Genomic DNA, 13498 nt, shown 5'->3' on the forward strand with positions numbered 1-13498 from the left:
TTGGTTGAAGAGTGATAAAGAACACTTTTCCTTGGGCTTTCTAACACTCCTGGGAGCCAAGAACTCTACAGGAAGGGGACCACTCCAGGCCATCAAGACCCCAATGCAGGGGGGCTGTACTGTTCCTGAATCTTTGCCTTCAAGCATGCCTTCAGCCCTATAGAAGAGCTGATGGAGCCCTGGGAGAAGGACAGGAGGTCTGGGAGATCTGGGAGGTCTGGGAGAGGGCAGGCCCCAGCCTTTGCGATTACTGCTTTCAGTTCTATTTATGTTCTAGGGAGGAGAGGCCCTGGGTCTCACCTGCGCCTACCCACTCAGCCTTTTCTGCCAGCCTTATTGGGAGGGAGTTTTGGACCAGCCAAAGGGTTCAACCTTCCAGTTAATTACTTATTATAAAGCTTTAATGAGGCCTTTCAGCCCAAACTCTTGGCGGTCCTGGGCTGAAGCAAAGGGTGTTTCCTTTTCCTTCTGGTTGTACTGGTGGAAAACTCACTGGCAGGCCCTATGTGCAAACCTCTAGGCTTCTCTGAAGTGGGCAGCCTGTGCGTTTCACAGCAGACAAGAGGAAAGGGGTTAGAAACCAACCAAAGAGGAGCTCTCAAGGAGATCTTCCCCAGGTTGGGCAGGGTGGCCCATGCCTTTAATCCTAGCTAGGAATTAAGAGGCAGGCATATCTGAGTTCAAGGCCAGCCTGGTCTACATAGTGAGTTCCAAGACAGCTAGGGCAAATGGGAAGACCCTGTCTCAAAACAAACAGCAAACAAAAACAAACAAAAACATAACAAACAAAAAAATAAGCAAAGAGGTCTGCCCCACAAGCCTCCTGGAAATGGATGAGTGAATAAACCAATGAAAGTGAGGGAGTGGGTAAGCCAGCAGGGGAGTAGGACCGTGCACAGAGCTCTTGTCCACAAACAGAAAAGCTCCAGAGCATCGCTGATTGAGCTTGCAAAAGTCTATGGCTCTCTTAGAGAGACAGAAAGCAGGTCTGATTTCCTGGGAATGTCTGAGGCTTGAGGATTCCAGTTTAAAAAACACTGACTTTAAAAATCCTATACTAGGAGGCTGGAGAAATGGCCCAGCAGCTAATAGCACTGGCTGTTCTTGCAGAAGATTTGGGTTGAGTTCCAGCACTTGTGGCATGTAACAACCATCCATAAATTCAGGTCTGGGGGATTCAACACCCTCTTCTGACCTCTGCAGGCATCGCACAACACAAGTGCACTTACATTCATGCAGGCAATACAGTCATACACACAAAATAAAAATAACAAATAAAATGCACCCCGATTCCCTATCGGCAATTTGAGTAACGTCTTCAGAGAATGGTGTGATAAGAATAGGAGGTAGGAATTGGCTGGGCAGTTAGGGTAAAAAGACCCCAAAGAAAAGTAGCCAGGTTCTTGTCTAAAAGTCAAAATGTCCTTGGGCTTCTAAGCACCATACTCTGTTCCAAAGGCCAAAAATGTCAAAAGTATTTGGGAGCTCTTATCTAATCCCTGAAAGATTTTAGGGTTACCTCTTCAGAGAGGGGAAGGTTAGAGTAGCCAAAAGCTACAAGAAAGAAAAAGAATGAAAGAAGGAAGGAAGGAAGGAAGGAAGGAAGGAAGGAAGGAAGGAGGGAGGAAGGAGGAAGAAGGAAGGAGGAAGGAAGGAAGGAGGAAGGAGGGAAGGAGGGAAGGAGGAAGGAAGGAAGGAGGAAGGAAGGAGGAAGGAAGGAAGGAAGGAAGGAAGGAAGGAAGGAGGGAGGAAGGAGGAAGAAGGAAGGAGGAAGGAAGGAAGGAGGAAGGAGGGAAGGAGGGAAGGAGGAAGGAAGGAAGGAGGAAGGAAGGAAGGAAGAAGGAAGGAAGGAGGAAGGAAGGAAGAAGGAAGGAAGTTGGAAGGAAGGAAGAAGGAAGGAAGGAGGAAGGAAGGAGGAAGGAAGGAAAAGAGAGAGAACACGAAGTCAGAAAACAGTGAGGGGAGATATGGGGGGTGTTGGAGGGGAGGGAGTGGGCGTGGATTTGATCCAAATACCTTATATGCATGTATGAAATTCTCAATAAACTTTAAAAGTTAAAAAATATTTTTTAAAAACAAAAAATAAATAAATAAATATCCTACATTAGGGTCTGGTGATTTGGCTCACTGGGAAAAGACACTTGTATAAATCCCTAGAATCGATGTTAAAATGGACATAGAGGGGCTGGAGAAGATGGCTCAGCGGTTAAGAGCACTCACTGCTCTTGCAGGAGACCCAGGTTCGATTCCCAGCACCCACGTGGCAGCTATGAACCGTCCTTAACTCCAGTTCCAGGGGAATCCGAAGCCCTCCTCTGACCTCCATGGCATTGCATGACACAGGTGCACTCAGATACACGCAGGCAATACACTCATATGCATAAAATAAAAATTAAAAAAATTTTAATGGACATAGAGAACTCCACAAAGTTGTGCATGTGAGCCTGTACACACACACTCACACAATAATAATACATTTTTTAATTAAGAAAAAAACCCTATACTAGCAGCCATGGAGGTGGTTTAGAGGGTAGAGGCCCATGCCAACAAACCTGAACACTCAAGTTTGATCCCCAGGACCCACATAGTGGAAGGGGAGACCTTACTCCTGCAAGTTGCCTCTGACCTTCACATGGATGCACACACACACACACACACACACACACACATATACAGACACACACATACACACACATATATACACATACACACATACACATACAAGCACACACACATGCACACATACAAACACATACACACATACATATACACATACACACTCATACACACATATACACACATACACATACACATACACACACATACACACATATGTACACATACACACATACACACACATACACACATACACATACATACACACACATACACACAAACACACACACATGCACACATACAAACATACACACATACATACACACATACGCACTCATACACACATATACACACATACACATACACACACATACACACATACACATACATACACACATACACACATACACACATGCATACACATATACACACATGTACACATACACACACGTACACACATACTCATACACACATACACATACATACGCACACACTACACACATACACACACATACACACATACACACACATACACACACACATATACACACACGTACAAGAAAAAATCCTTCGCTATGGAAATGTCCTTTCTCCTTCTTTGCTTGGTTTTTCCTCTGCTCTCTCCTGCCCCCCTCCTGCCTCCCCCCACCCCCTTTGCTTGGTTTCTCCTTTTTAAAAACACTTATTTATTATTGGTCTTTTGAGCTAGGGTCTCACTATCCCTGGCTGGTCTGGAACTTCCACACCAGGCTGGCCTTGAACTTACAGAGATTCACCAGCCTCTGCCTCCCAAGTGCTGGGATTAAAGGCATGGATCACCAAGCCTGGCCAAAATTTATCTGTTATTATTTATGAGGCTTGCTTTCTTCGTGTCTTTGGAATCTGGGCTGTACTGTGCTCCGTCAGCACATCACTTCAGACCAGCCTTGTCGCAAGTGCACACGTGTCTTTGTAGGGTTCTGGAGCACAGCAAAAGATGGGGACTGTGAGGCAGGCCAGGGGGGCACGTCAGCCCACAGCACTCCATCTCTCGGCCTGGCCACAGGGCTGACTCCTAGCCATGTCCCACCCCACTCCATCCAGACCCCTGTGGCTGGCCTGTTCTCTGCCTGAGGCGGCCTCTGTGCTGGTAGAAGGCAAAGGGGCAGTGGGGACAGCTGCAGACCCCACTCTGGCTTGTCCTGTCCAGCACAAACACTAACGTTGAAAGTCTCAAACACCTTTTTTCCCCCTAGCTATAGAGAACATGGCCCTGATCCCACCCCCACCCCGCCACATACACACCACCATCCCCACAACCACATATACAAAGGTGACGTCAGGTAAACAGTTCTTTATCCAACAGGCCCCTCTCAGGCCACAGTGCCAGCTTTTGACAGACTCCAGCAACAGCTGTACGGTCTGTGTCCCCAGACACCCAGAATTGGATCTTTTGCCTTAATCACCTGGAGAGAGCTGAGGAATTTCACTTTAAACTTGGATCATCCGGAGAGCGTTTGTGGGTTTTTGTTCTCAAGTGTATGGGTCTTGGAATTTTATTTAACTTTTTATTGGTGCTGGGGATGGAACCCAGGATTTTGTGCACACCGAACTCCCAAGTTTAGAGATGTTATCGGCAGGTGGAAAGCTGGATGTTGCAGAGCTGATAGTGGACTGGATGAATATCCTCCTACATAGCTCCATCCAATGGGAAGAAAAATGTTCCCACCATTGTAGGCCGTCCCATGGGAAGAAAACAGGGAGGGCTGCCCTGAAGGGAGGAAGCTATAGCCCCAGTTCCATCCAACTGTTCTAGACACAGTGCCAGCTTTTGCTTTCTTTAAACTCCCAGTCAGACCCCTCCTCAGTGGCACCACTCTGACACGACTGCTCCACAGGGAGCCAACCTGGTGAGTCCCTTCCAACCGCAGGCCCCACAGAGGCTGGCTGGCCTGGCAAAGTCTTCAACTTACTGGGCTACCCCCTGCTGCCTCCTGTCCTCAGCTCAAGCTTTCTCTGGGAAGGAGGGCCAATCCCTGAGGTCCCAGCTTCTCTACTCTGGTGTTTGAAATCTGGTCAAATTCAGGGTACACCAGGGCCATTCAAGAATTCTCTCTAGTCTGGGGTCCTATTTTAGGGACGATAGCGAGCAGAGTTACCACTAATGAGACTGGAGGCCAAAAGAGCGAGTGGCTGGCATCTACAAAGCCCTTGTGGCCTCTGGGCAGCCACAGGAACTCACCAGATCCCACTCCCACATCAAAAGTGACCCTATAGGATTCACATGGGCCCTGTTGTGTAGGGCATGGAGCCAGCGTGTGCCACCACCGAAAGTTTCTTGTGGACCAAAGAAAGTCACATATACACACCAACCCTCCTCCTTAAATAAACAGACTGGATAGTGAGGATCCAAACTCTCTAAGGCCCAGAGCGCCAGGAATCCAGGCCTTCACCAGCTTCCTAGAGTCTGAGAAGGCCCCGGCTGCCATGCCCACTGATGATTGTGTGGCAGTGTCTTAGGGGGCAGTAACAAGAGGGAGATGGTCTGCCTGCTGACAACCTACTCTGAACCATCAAGGGACATCTGAGCACCCAGCTTGTCATGTAGGCACACAGCCTGGGGCCTGAAACCTAAAATATAATCTTCACCGCTAGGACACAAATGCCAGGCTAGGTATGTAACTCAGTGGTAAAGTACTTGCCAAGTATGTGCAAGGTCTCGGGTTTGATCCCCAGAACTACAAAAATCAGTCAATTAATCAACCAACCAACGAATCAATCAATCAAGGCAACAAAATGAGATGTTAACAAGTGGTAATTGCCTATCAAATGCTCTATTTCGTCAATGAGCAGAAAGTTCGGCTTAATGAAGGCTGTAGGGCAACGACTGCTCTTCCGAGGTTCCTTCCTTTGGGCTCACCTGCATGTCCAGTTAGACCACAGGACACGTGAATGCTGAAGAGGACATGCAGGGTACCTTGCCCACCAGAGTTTCTCGACCACTGCTTCACTTGCCTGGAAGCCTATCCAGTCATCCCTGAACAGCTGCAAGTAACAGAGGAGTCAGATGGGAGGACCTGCTTCAGGCCTTGTCCAGACACTGCCCTCTGAACTCAACCTGGACACAGAGCCAGCCAAGGAGGGCCATAGATCAAGATCAAGGCCAAAAATTAACAATTTGTACAGACTCCTGCTTATCTATTTACCAATCTACTTATTTACTAGGTCTTGTCTCCTCTCTCTAACTGTCCTCTCTACAAGGGTCTCCCATTTGCTGGGGAGTAGGCACAACCAAAACATTTGGGCTTAGATTGGAAAGAAGTGATTTTGAGCTTTGGAACTGAATCTAGAGGCAGAAACCCAAGAGAAAGTGCTACAGGTGTTTATGGAAGGTGATGAGGGGGCCTGGTGGGGATTTGGGGGTCTCAGCATCCTTGCTTGAACACAAGGAACAACAGTCTGTTCTAACCATCCCCACCTAGGCATTCATCCATTCATTTCCTGAAACCTACAAAATACTCAGCCTCTGCTGGGTGTGGTAGTGCACACCTTTGATCGCAGCACTGGGAGGCAGAGGCAGGCGGATCTCTGTGAGTTCAAGGCCAGCCTGGTCTCCATAGTGAGTTCCAGGACAGGCAGGGCTACTAAGAGACCCTGTTTCAAAAAGACCAAAAAAAAACCTCAGCCTTTGTAACATGCTAGCATGACACATGGTGGGAGGAGAGAGAGAGAGAGAGAGAGAGAGAGAGAGAGAGAGAGAGAGTCGATCTACCTTAAACACTTGCACAACACATGATATAAGATCTCATCAGTGAGGCCCAAGCTTAGGGGTGAAGAAAGCAACTCTTTCCAAATTTAAATGGAGCTGGAGGTACAGGTGGTGTTAAAGTGCATGTTTAGCATTCAGGAGATCTTGGGTTGATACTCGGTTCATAAATAAAAAAATTTAAATAAATAAAACCAAAATATCTGTTATTAGGCTTTTTTTTTTTTTTTCTGAGGCAGGGTCTTACCATGTAGCCCAGGCTGACCTTGAAAGGGGATCCTTTCAAAGGACTACCGCCACACTGGCTGATCAGCCTTTTATACTTACGTATAAATTAGTCCCTTAATCTTAATCTCTCCTCCCTAGTTTTGTTTTTGTTTTTTGGAGCCCAGATCCTGCTCAGCATTGTGAATCTGAATCCTCTCAGTCTCCAAGACTATAAGGACTCTGGGTCAAAGAGCAGGTCTGTCACCTTCTGCGGGGGTAGGACTATAGTAGACAGGCTAAGCGGACAGAAGCTCCCAGGAAGGAATGCTCAGTGGGCAAGGAGTTCAATGCAGAGATGGTCATCCCAAGTCAAGGGACAGTTTCTTTCTTCTTCCCATCCCTACTCCACTATGTTACCCTACTCACGTCTCTAGGAAAGAACATTCATTTTCCCAGCCACTAGAGCCACTGCTCCCCGACATATAGGTCCAGAGACAAGTGTTGAGATAGTGCAGGAAACGCAGGTAGAAGACCTGGCCAGTGGGTTTAGACACCAAAGGTCCCGCACTTCCTGGACCGGGGTACCTTCAAGTACTTTGTGGAGTGATTTTGCGGTGGTGCCCTAAGTCACTTGTACTGGTTAAGCCATTATTGGGGAGGGCTCCTTTTCCTGGATGGAAGGAAAATAGAACGGATGGATGGATGTTCCCACCCTAAGCCCTGAATACCTAAGTGCAGTGAAGCCCCAGTTTGTCTGCCTGCCCTCTGCCTGTTGTGTGATCTGCAGCTGTCTCTCCCAGAATGGGAGTGGGCTAAGGATGCCTGCCTGCCTGCCTGCCTGCCAGGTGGGGCGAGTCTAGACCTCTTAGCCAGGTCTTCCATCTGGCCTCTTTGTTGTTTCTTCTGTTTGGTTTGAGTTTTTTGAGACAGAGTCTCACTCTGTAGCCCAGGCTGGCCTTAAACTGGCTAACCTACCTAGCCTCCTAGAGACTGGGATTTTAGGTGTAGAGTGCCACACCCAGCTACCAAGGTAGTTTTTAGCAGTAGCAAAACATTGATTTCCTTCTATCTCAGCAACCCAATTCAACGGCAGAAAAGGTGAGTTATTATCTGGGCCCCTTCATCCCTTCAAACTCTGGTGCTCTGCCTGGGATCTGTTACCTTGAGGGGTCATGGAGGGCTCCTGGAGGCCTGGGGAGCTTCACAGTTCCTAGTCTCCCTGTCCTGATTGTCTGAAGTCATTCTGTTCGACTTACAATGTTAACTTCCACCTGCAGAGGTGACAGGGGCTCAAGAGCCCTGGAGTGTAGATATGGTTGTCTGAGGAAGACTCAATGAGCTGTGGGGGAGGGCATCTGGATTGGAGACCCCAGCCCTTATCAGCCTTCTCCACCCTGGGGCTGGTGTCTCTTCAAGTCTGAAACACGTGTTTCTGCCACCTCACAATTCTCAGCAAGCAGGCGCCCTGGCAGTCATGGGGTGGGGGTGAGAGGGGCTCCCAGACCTTCCCTTTCTGTTCCAGCTGGGAGATGTCGGGCCCTCCACTCAGGCTGGAACTCCCTCCTCAGGTCACACTCCCCCCACCTTGGCCTGCCCCTCACCTGGCCTCATCCATCCTGCTTATTCCCCCTTCCAGGCCTCCCTTGCTCCCAGGGGAAATCAGAGGCAAGGGCTGGGGGAGTAGGCCCTCAGAGTCTGCTCACTCCTGCTTCTTTGCCTCCCCTCCTCTCCCTCCCCTTCATAGTCCAATCCTAAAAGCAAAGGAATGTTCTGGAGTTTGGGAAGAATGGGGGCCCCTCAGAGGAGGGAGGAAGGGGAGGAGGCAGCTTCGTCCTGTCAGTGTCTGAACTCTAAATAGAACACAGCGGCCAGGCTGGGGGAGTGAAAATAAACAGCCCCTCTAAGCAGCCCTTCCTAATGGTCTGGATTTTCCTTCGGGTCCCTCAGTCCAGGGCCATTTCCCTTCTCTCTTCTCCCCTCTCGTCCTTATGCAGCCTCTACCTTAGTAGTAACAGGAGACCTAGTGGTTCTGGGCAGGCCGTGTGGCATGGGGGAGTTCTCCTACCCTCTAGACTTTGGTGAGGAGAGCAGGCAGAGATTTCACTGAGTGGAAAGACCTGGATCAAGTCAGAAGTGGTTGAAATTTCTTTCCCTGGCAGAAAAGGTTCTTAGACCAATGACTCCCATGTGGGATAAACTTAGAAGCACTCTCTTGCTTTAAAAACATGACCCCAAATTTAAGGGTCAACCTACCATTAGGTTCAAATTACACTGGTCTGCCCGTACCTTTGGGGGAGATTCTCAGACTCACCCCCAAGGACTAGGTTGTCATAGCCCTCCCCAGTTCCACAGGAACCAGCAGGAAGGGACTTTCTTGGGGTCAGAAGAGTTCATGCACATATCCTGAGTAGTTCAGGCAAATGACCCACTCTGGGTCTTGGTACCATCTGGGGCTGAAGTACGTGTATGTGTCCTTGGGACTCAGCCTGAAGGCCTCTCCAATCTCCTCAGTGCCCTAAATGCTGGAGCAGCAATCCCGGGGAGGTCTGCTCTCCCTCCAGGACAGGACCATGCATCACACCCCACTGTCTGGCACTGGAAGGCGCCCCCAGGACAGGGGTTCTTAAGGGCACAGGCAGGAGCAGTCAGAATCCCTGGTACCTGAGCTGACCACCTCAAGGAGACAAATGGAGGCATCAAAGAGGCTCTGGGCTTTCTCCTGCGCCCTTTACTTGATATACAAGCCCCAGAAGCCCACAAGGTGAGGCTGAGACCTTCCCCCTGGAGGGCTAGGGAGTGTGCTGGAGCCTCCTGGGCCTCCCTCACCTCCTCATCTCTGGCCTCTTCCATCTTTTCTCTCCTTCTTTCTCTCCGTTCTCCCCCTCCCCCTCCTTTGCTCACAAAAGCTCTCTGTACACAGCCACTTCCTCTGGCCGCTGTCTCGGAGCCCAGACCTTATGAGAACCATATGGGGGAAAGAGGATGGAAGAGAAGGGGGTGGGGAGGCTGGTTGGGCCCGCCCCTCCAGCCAGCATCTTTCCACTGCCCTCAGGCTGTGTGCTTGATGGCTGGCACACTTTGCCCCACACTCCTCTAACTAGGTCCTGGTGGTTGCCTTGCCTAAGTCCCAGGCCAGAGCTGGGAGTCCTGAGGGATATCTTTACACAAGAGGCAGGAACAGTGCCCACGAGCTGTAAGGGGTCTCTCCTGTCTCTCCCTACCCAAGACCCCAGACTCCCAGCCAAGCACCCAGCCAATGCTGGGCACATCCATGCAAATAGCTTCTTCCTGTCTGTACAGGAGCCTCTGTGGTGGGCACCCCTCATTCCCATCGGGAGGCTGAACAGGTGCCTATTCTGGGGAGAGGAGGAGAGACCTAGCCCATGCCTGCCCCCTGTTCACCCAGCCTGGAATGTTCCTAGGTTAAAAGGGCTTTTGGTCCTGCTGAGGAAAAACTGGATTTTAAAAGTCGTTTTTGTGTCCAATTGGCCCCAAACAGCAAGACCCTCATCAGACAGAAATTCTAAGAGACCCTACTAGCTAATCCCACACTGATCCCACCTAGCCTTGGACTGTCAACGAAACACAATCAGTCCAGCATCTCCCCAGCCTCAGCTACAAGGCCATAAGATAGATGTGGGCCTGGAGTTGCAGATCTCTAAGACCCTCTGCAGTACAGATCAAGTAGGAATTTATGGCACTGGGCTTGTATCCTCTGAGGTCCTCCTGGGGAGATTTCCTTCTGGAGTTATCTATTATCAATCTTTCCTGGAATCCCTTATTCTCAAACCCCCTCCTCCTTGCTCTAACTCTCAGAGCTGAGGACTGGAGGGCAGGCTCCTCAGCAGCTGCCCAGGTAGGGGAGGCTCCCACCCACACCCAGATTCTCCCTGTGATAAGCCACCCACCCTGGGATCTTTCCCCTCAGAGAAGGTCCATAAAGTCTCCTGCTCTGGATGTTTGTGCCCACAGCTGCCCTGCAGACTGGGCTGTGAGGCTGGGGGTGGGGTGAGACAGATGGATCAGGAAGGAAGCCAAGAGCTCTGCTTTCCTGGAAAACTGCGAATAAAAGTCCACCACTGGGGACACAAAGCAGAGGGTGGGGAGAGGGGCATGAAGTCTAGAAAAACAAGGCAGAAGCTGAGATAACAGGGTGGAGGTGGAAGGAAGCGTTCCAGTGAGGTAAACAGGACTGTTCAAGGGAGGTATGACAAGGACCTATCTGCATCTTTAGTCCTAGCACTAGGTGTCTGCCAGGGTTCTATCTTGACGGTTCCTGTGACTGGGAGCTGGAGACCATTCTGGAGGGAAAAAGAACGTCCTCGGTGGGAATGTAGATGTCTGTGAGGAAGAACACAGACATAATTCAAAACAGTTGGCTCAAGTCCTGTTGCTGTAACGGGGTGACAAGCTAAAAGACGAAGGGGAAAATGTGTGTGGAAAAGAAAGAACAAAAGGAGTTAGGGCAAGTGAAGTTAATGTTTATGTTTTGCTTGAGACAGCATCTCCCTATGTAGCCCAGGGTGTCCTGGAACTCACCATCCTCCTGCCTGAAACACTGGGATTACAGGCATGGACCCCATGCCTAGCAAACACCCCACATCTATGGAGGCTTCCAGGATTTTGACCTTTGACTGTCAAGTGGAAGCAGCAGCCCCTTCCCAGCCCTGCTTTCTCATCCTAAGATGCATCTAGTATGTTCAAGGCATGTATGTCAGCTTCTGCTGAGGAGATCCTGGTTCTTTCTCTTCAGAGGCCACTTGCAGGGGTGAGGAGGTGGGGGTGGGTACCATCGAGATCATAAATATGAGAAGCTGAGAAAAACATCTGGCTGGAGATTCTGATTCCATCACAGCCAGGGCTGGTAGGTGAGTGGGCTCTCAAGGGCTTCCTGGTTCTGCCCTGTCTGTTGTCTGCCAGGCTGGGGGCCTGGTATTGTAAACCAGCTAGATGAGCAGCCCGAGGAAAGAGGGACCTTCCTCTAGGGAGGCCTGGGGCAGGAAGGTGCCACTGTGTCACAATATAGCCTCGCTAAGGGCTCATCCCACTCCTCGGAGTGGCATCCATGGGAATTAGCCATGGCTGGAAAGCATTAGTTGCCAAATCATTCTAAGATGTACTGCAAAACCACCTTTCTATTTTTTCCCCCTTCCTTCTGCCTGGGCCATGTTAGGATTCCTTAATCCCCACCAACAGACAGAGAGACAGCGCCCACACATGAGTGCAGGGAGCCACAGAGCATGTGTGCTCACACAAGTTCTCCTCCCGAGACTGAACTATCACAGTGCAGCTGTGGCTCACAGACCTGGCCCAGCTATCCTACACAGCAAGCACTTTTCTCCTCTAAAACCGCGTAGGCTGGAGAATGCCCAGGCCTACCAGACCTTTAAGAATAAGTGGACATTCAGACCTACAGTGATCAGCCAGGAGTGCCTGGTCATTGAGCCACGGCTAGGTGGAAGAGGGTAGTCATGAAGCCTTCACGGCAAGGCACACAGGCCTGTGCATGCACACACACACACCAGCTGGGGAAATGTGGCCAGCCAACTTCACAGGCTAACTGGTTGTGTCCTGTCAGGAAGCTGGCTGCCTCTGAACTCACCCAACCCGAGGAGTTATAGTATTGTTCTGGCCAAAATCAAATAGACTTAGCCAGTCCCAGCTCTGGGCAAGGGGTGGTTGGAGAAACGGGCAGTGAGGACTACAGGGAAGGGGAAGCCGTTTTTAGGCCAGGGCGCGACCCTTAACTCCACGTTGTGCGTCCAGCTAGAAGCACATGGCCAGCGCAGGAAACTACTGGGGTGCGGAAGGCTCCCCTCCTGCTAGCGCCAGAATCTGAAAGCCGGGTTCGGGGCACAGCCACTTGGTGGTCAGCAAAAACTAACCGTGGCCCTGGTTGAGCAGCGAATCGCGGAAGGAGGTTAGGAGGCACGCGTCTTCCCTCCAGCCGGTTTTTTTTTTTTTTTTTTTTTTTTTTTTAACCTAAACTTTTCGCAAAGAAGTCAATCAAGGAACAGCCAAAGCTTGTGTCATTTCCAGGCAGAGACAGGATAAGACCGAGGACTCGGGACCCAGCCCAAGTTCACTGCACAAATGCACACCGCGGGAGGGGGCTCCGGAGAAGCCGGGACGCCGGGGTTTCTTGCGGACCAGAAGCGATGGGTTTTCAGAGCTCACCCTCCCGCCAGCCGCTGAGTGCGGGGCTGGGCGCCGGGTGTGCAGGCCCGGGGCAACATAGTGATCCCGGCTGGAGACACCCGGCGCCCCGGGGGAGAGCTGGAGGGTTCTCTTTCGCTCGGGTAAGGACCACAGCCACCTAAGGAGCGTCGAGCAGGCTTCATCGCACCCGGCTCCGGTCCCCAAAATCCACCTGGAGAAGCACCGCGTCCCGCCAGCGTCCACTCCCACTTCACCTGTGCAGGTGAGTGGGCACCCGCGGGGCTCTCTCTGGGGCACACCTGCCCCAGCCCCTCGGCGCTCCAGCCCCTCGCTCCTTCTCCAAGCTTCCCTGCTGGGCGACTGGACTCAGACCCTGCCCGGCTTCTCCAGCGGCTGGTTCGTCCCCTTCCGCGCCCGTCTAGGTCCCACTCGTCCTGACCCCCGCACCTGGTAGAGTACTCACAGGGTGACGGTGCCGTTTGGCAGAAGGCCAGGCTCGGGAGGCTCCGGGAGGTCCCCGCCGCCGCACACCACCCGCCTGCGCGCCGGGTTAGGGGCGCCACCGCTCAGTCCCTTGGGCCGCTCCCCCGAGCACTTGCAGCTGCGGATGGGGACCGGGCAACCCGGCGCGCCCCGAGTCCCAGGCGCCAGGAGCAGCAGCAGCGGCAGCAGCAGACGCGCGGGAGCCGCCAGCATCCTGCGTCCCCCGGGGCCCATCAACCCATCGCCCCGCGGGGATCCACAGCGCAGGGGCCGGAGCGCGCGCGGGCC

The 13498-nt window shown here is 51.4% G+C and overlaps 1 protein-coding gene across 3 annotated transcripts in view; it reads right to left on the reverse strand.

The window, feature by feature from the left end:
- Nucleotides 1-13492, reverse strand: part of Adgra2 (adhesion G protein-coupled receptor A2) — a 37572-nt gene extending 24080 nt beyond the window's left edge. For all 3 annotated transcript variants that reach the window (XM_029570677.1, XM_029570678.1, XM_008847598.2), the window contains exon 1: nt 13191-13492. In XM_029570677.1, coding sequence (XP_029426537.1) covers nt 13191-13444 — 254 coding nt within the window. In that variant the 5' untranslated portion in view covers nt 13445-13492. The remainder of the gene's footprint in view (nt 1-13190) is intronic.
- Nucleotides 13493-13498: the final 6 nt, after the last annotated feature.

This window comes from Nannospalax galili, unplaced genomic scaffold, assembly GCF_000622305.1.
Source record: "Nannospalax galili isolate Female #2095 unplaced genomic scaffold, S.galili_v1.0 scaffold1183, whole genome shotgun sequence".
Lineage (NCBI taxonomy): Eukaryota > Metazoa > Chordata > Mammalia > Rodentia > Spalacidae > Nannospalax > Nannospalax galili.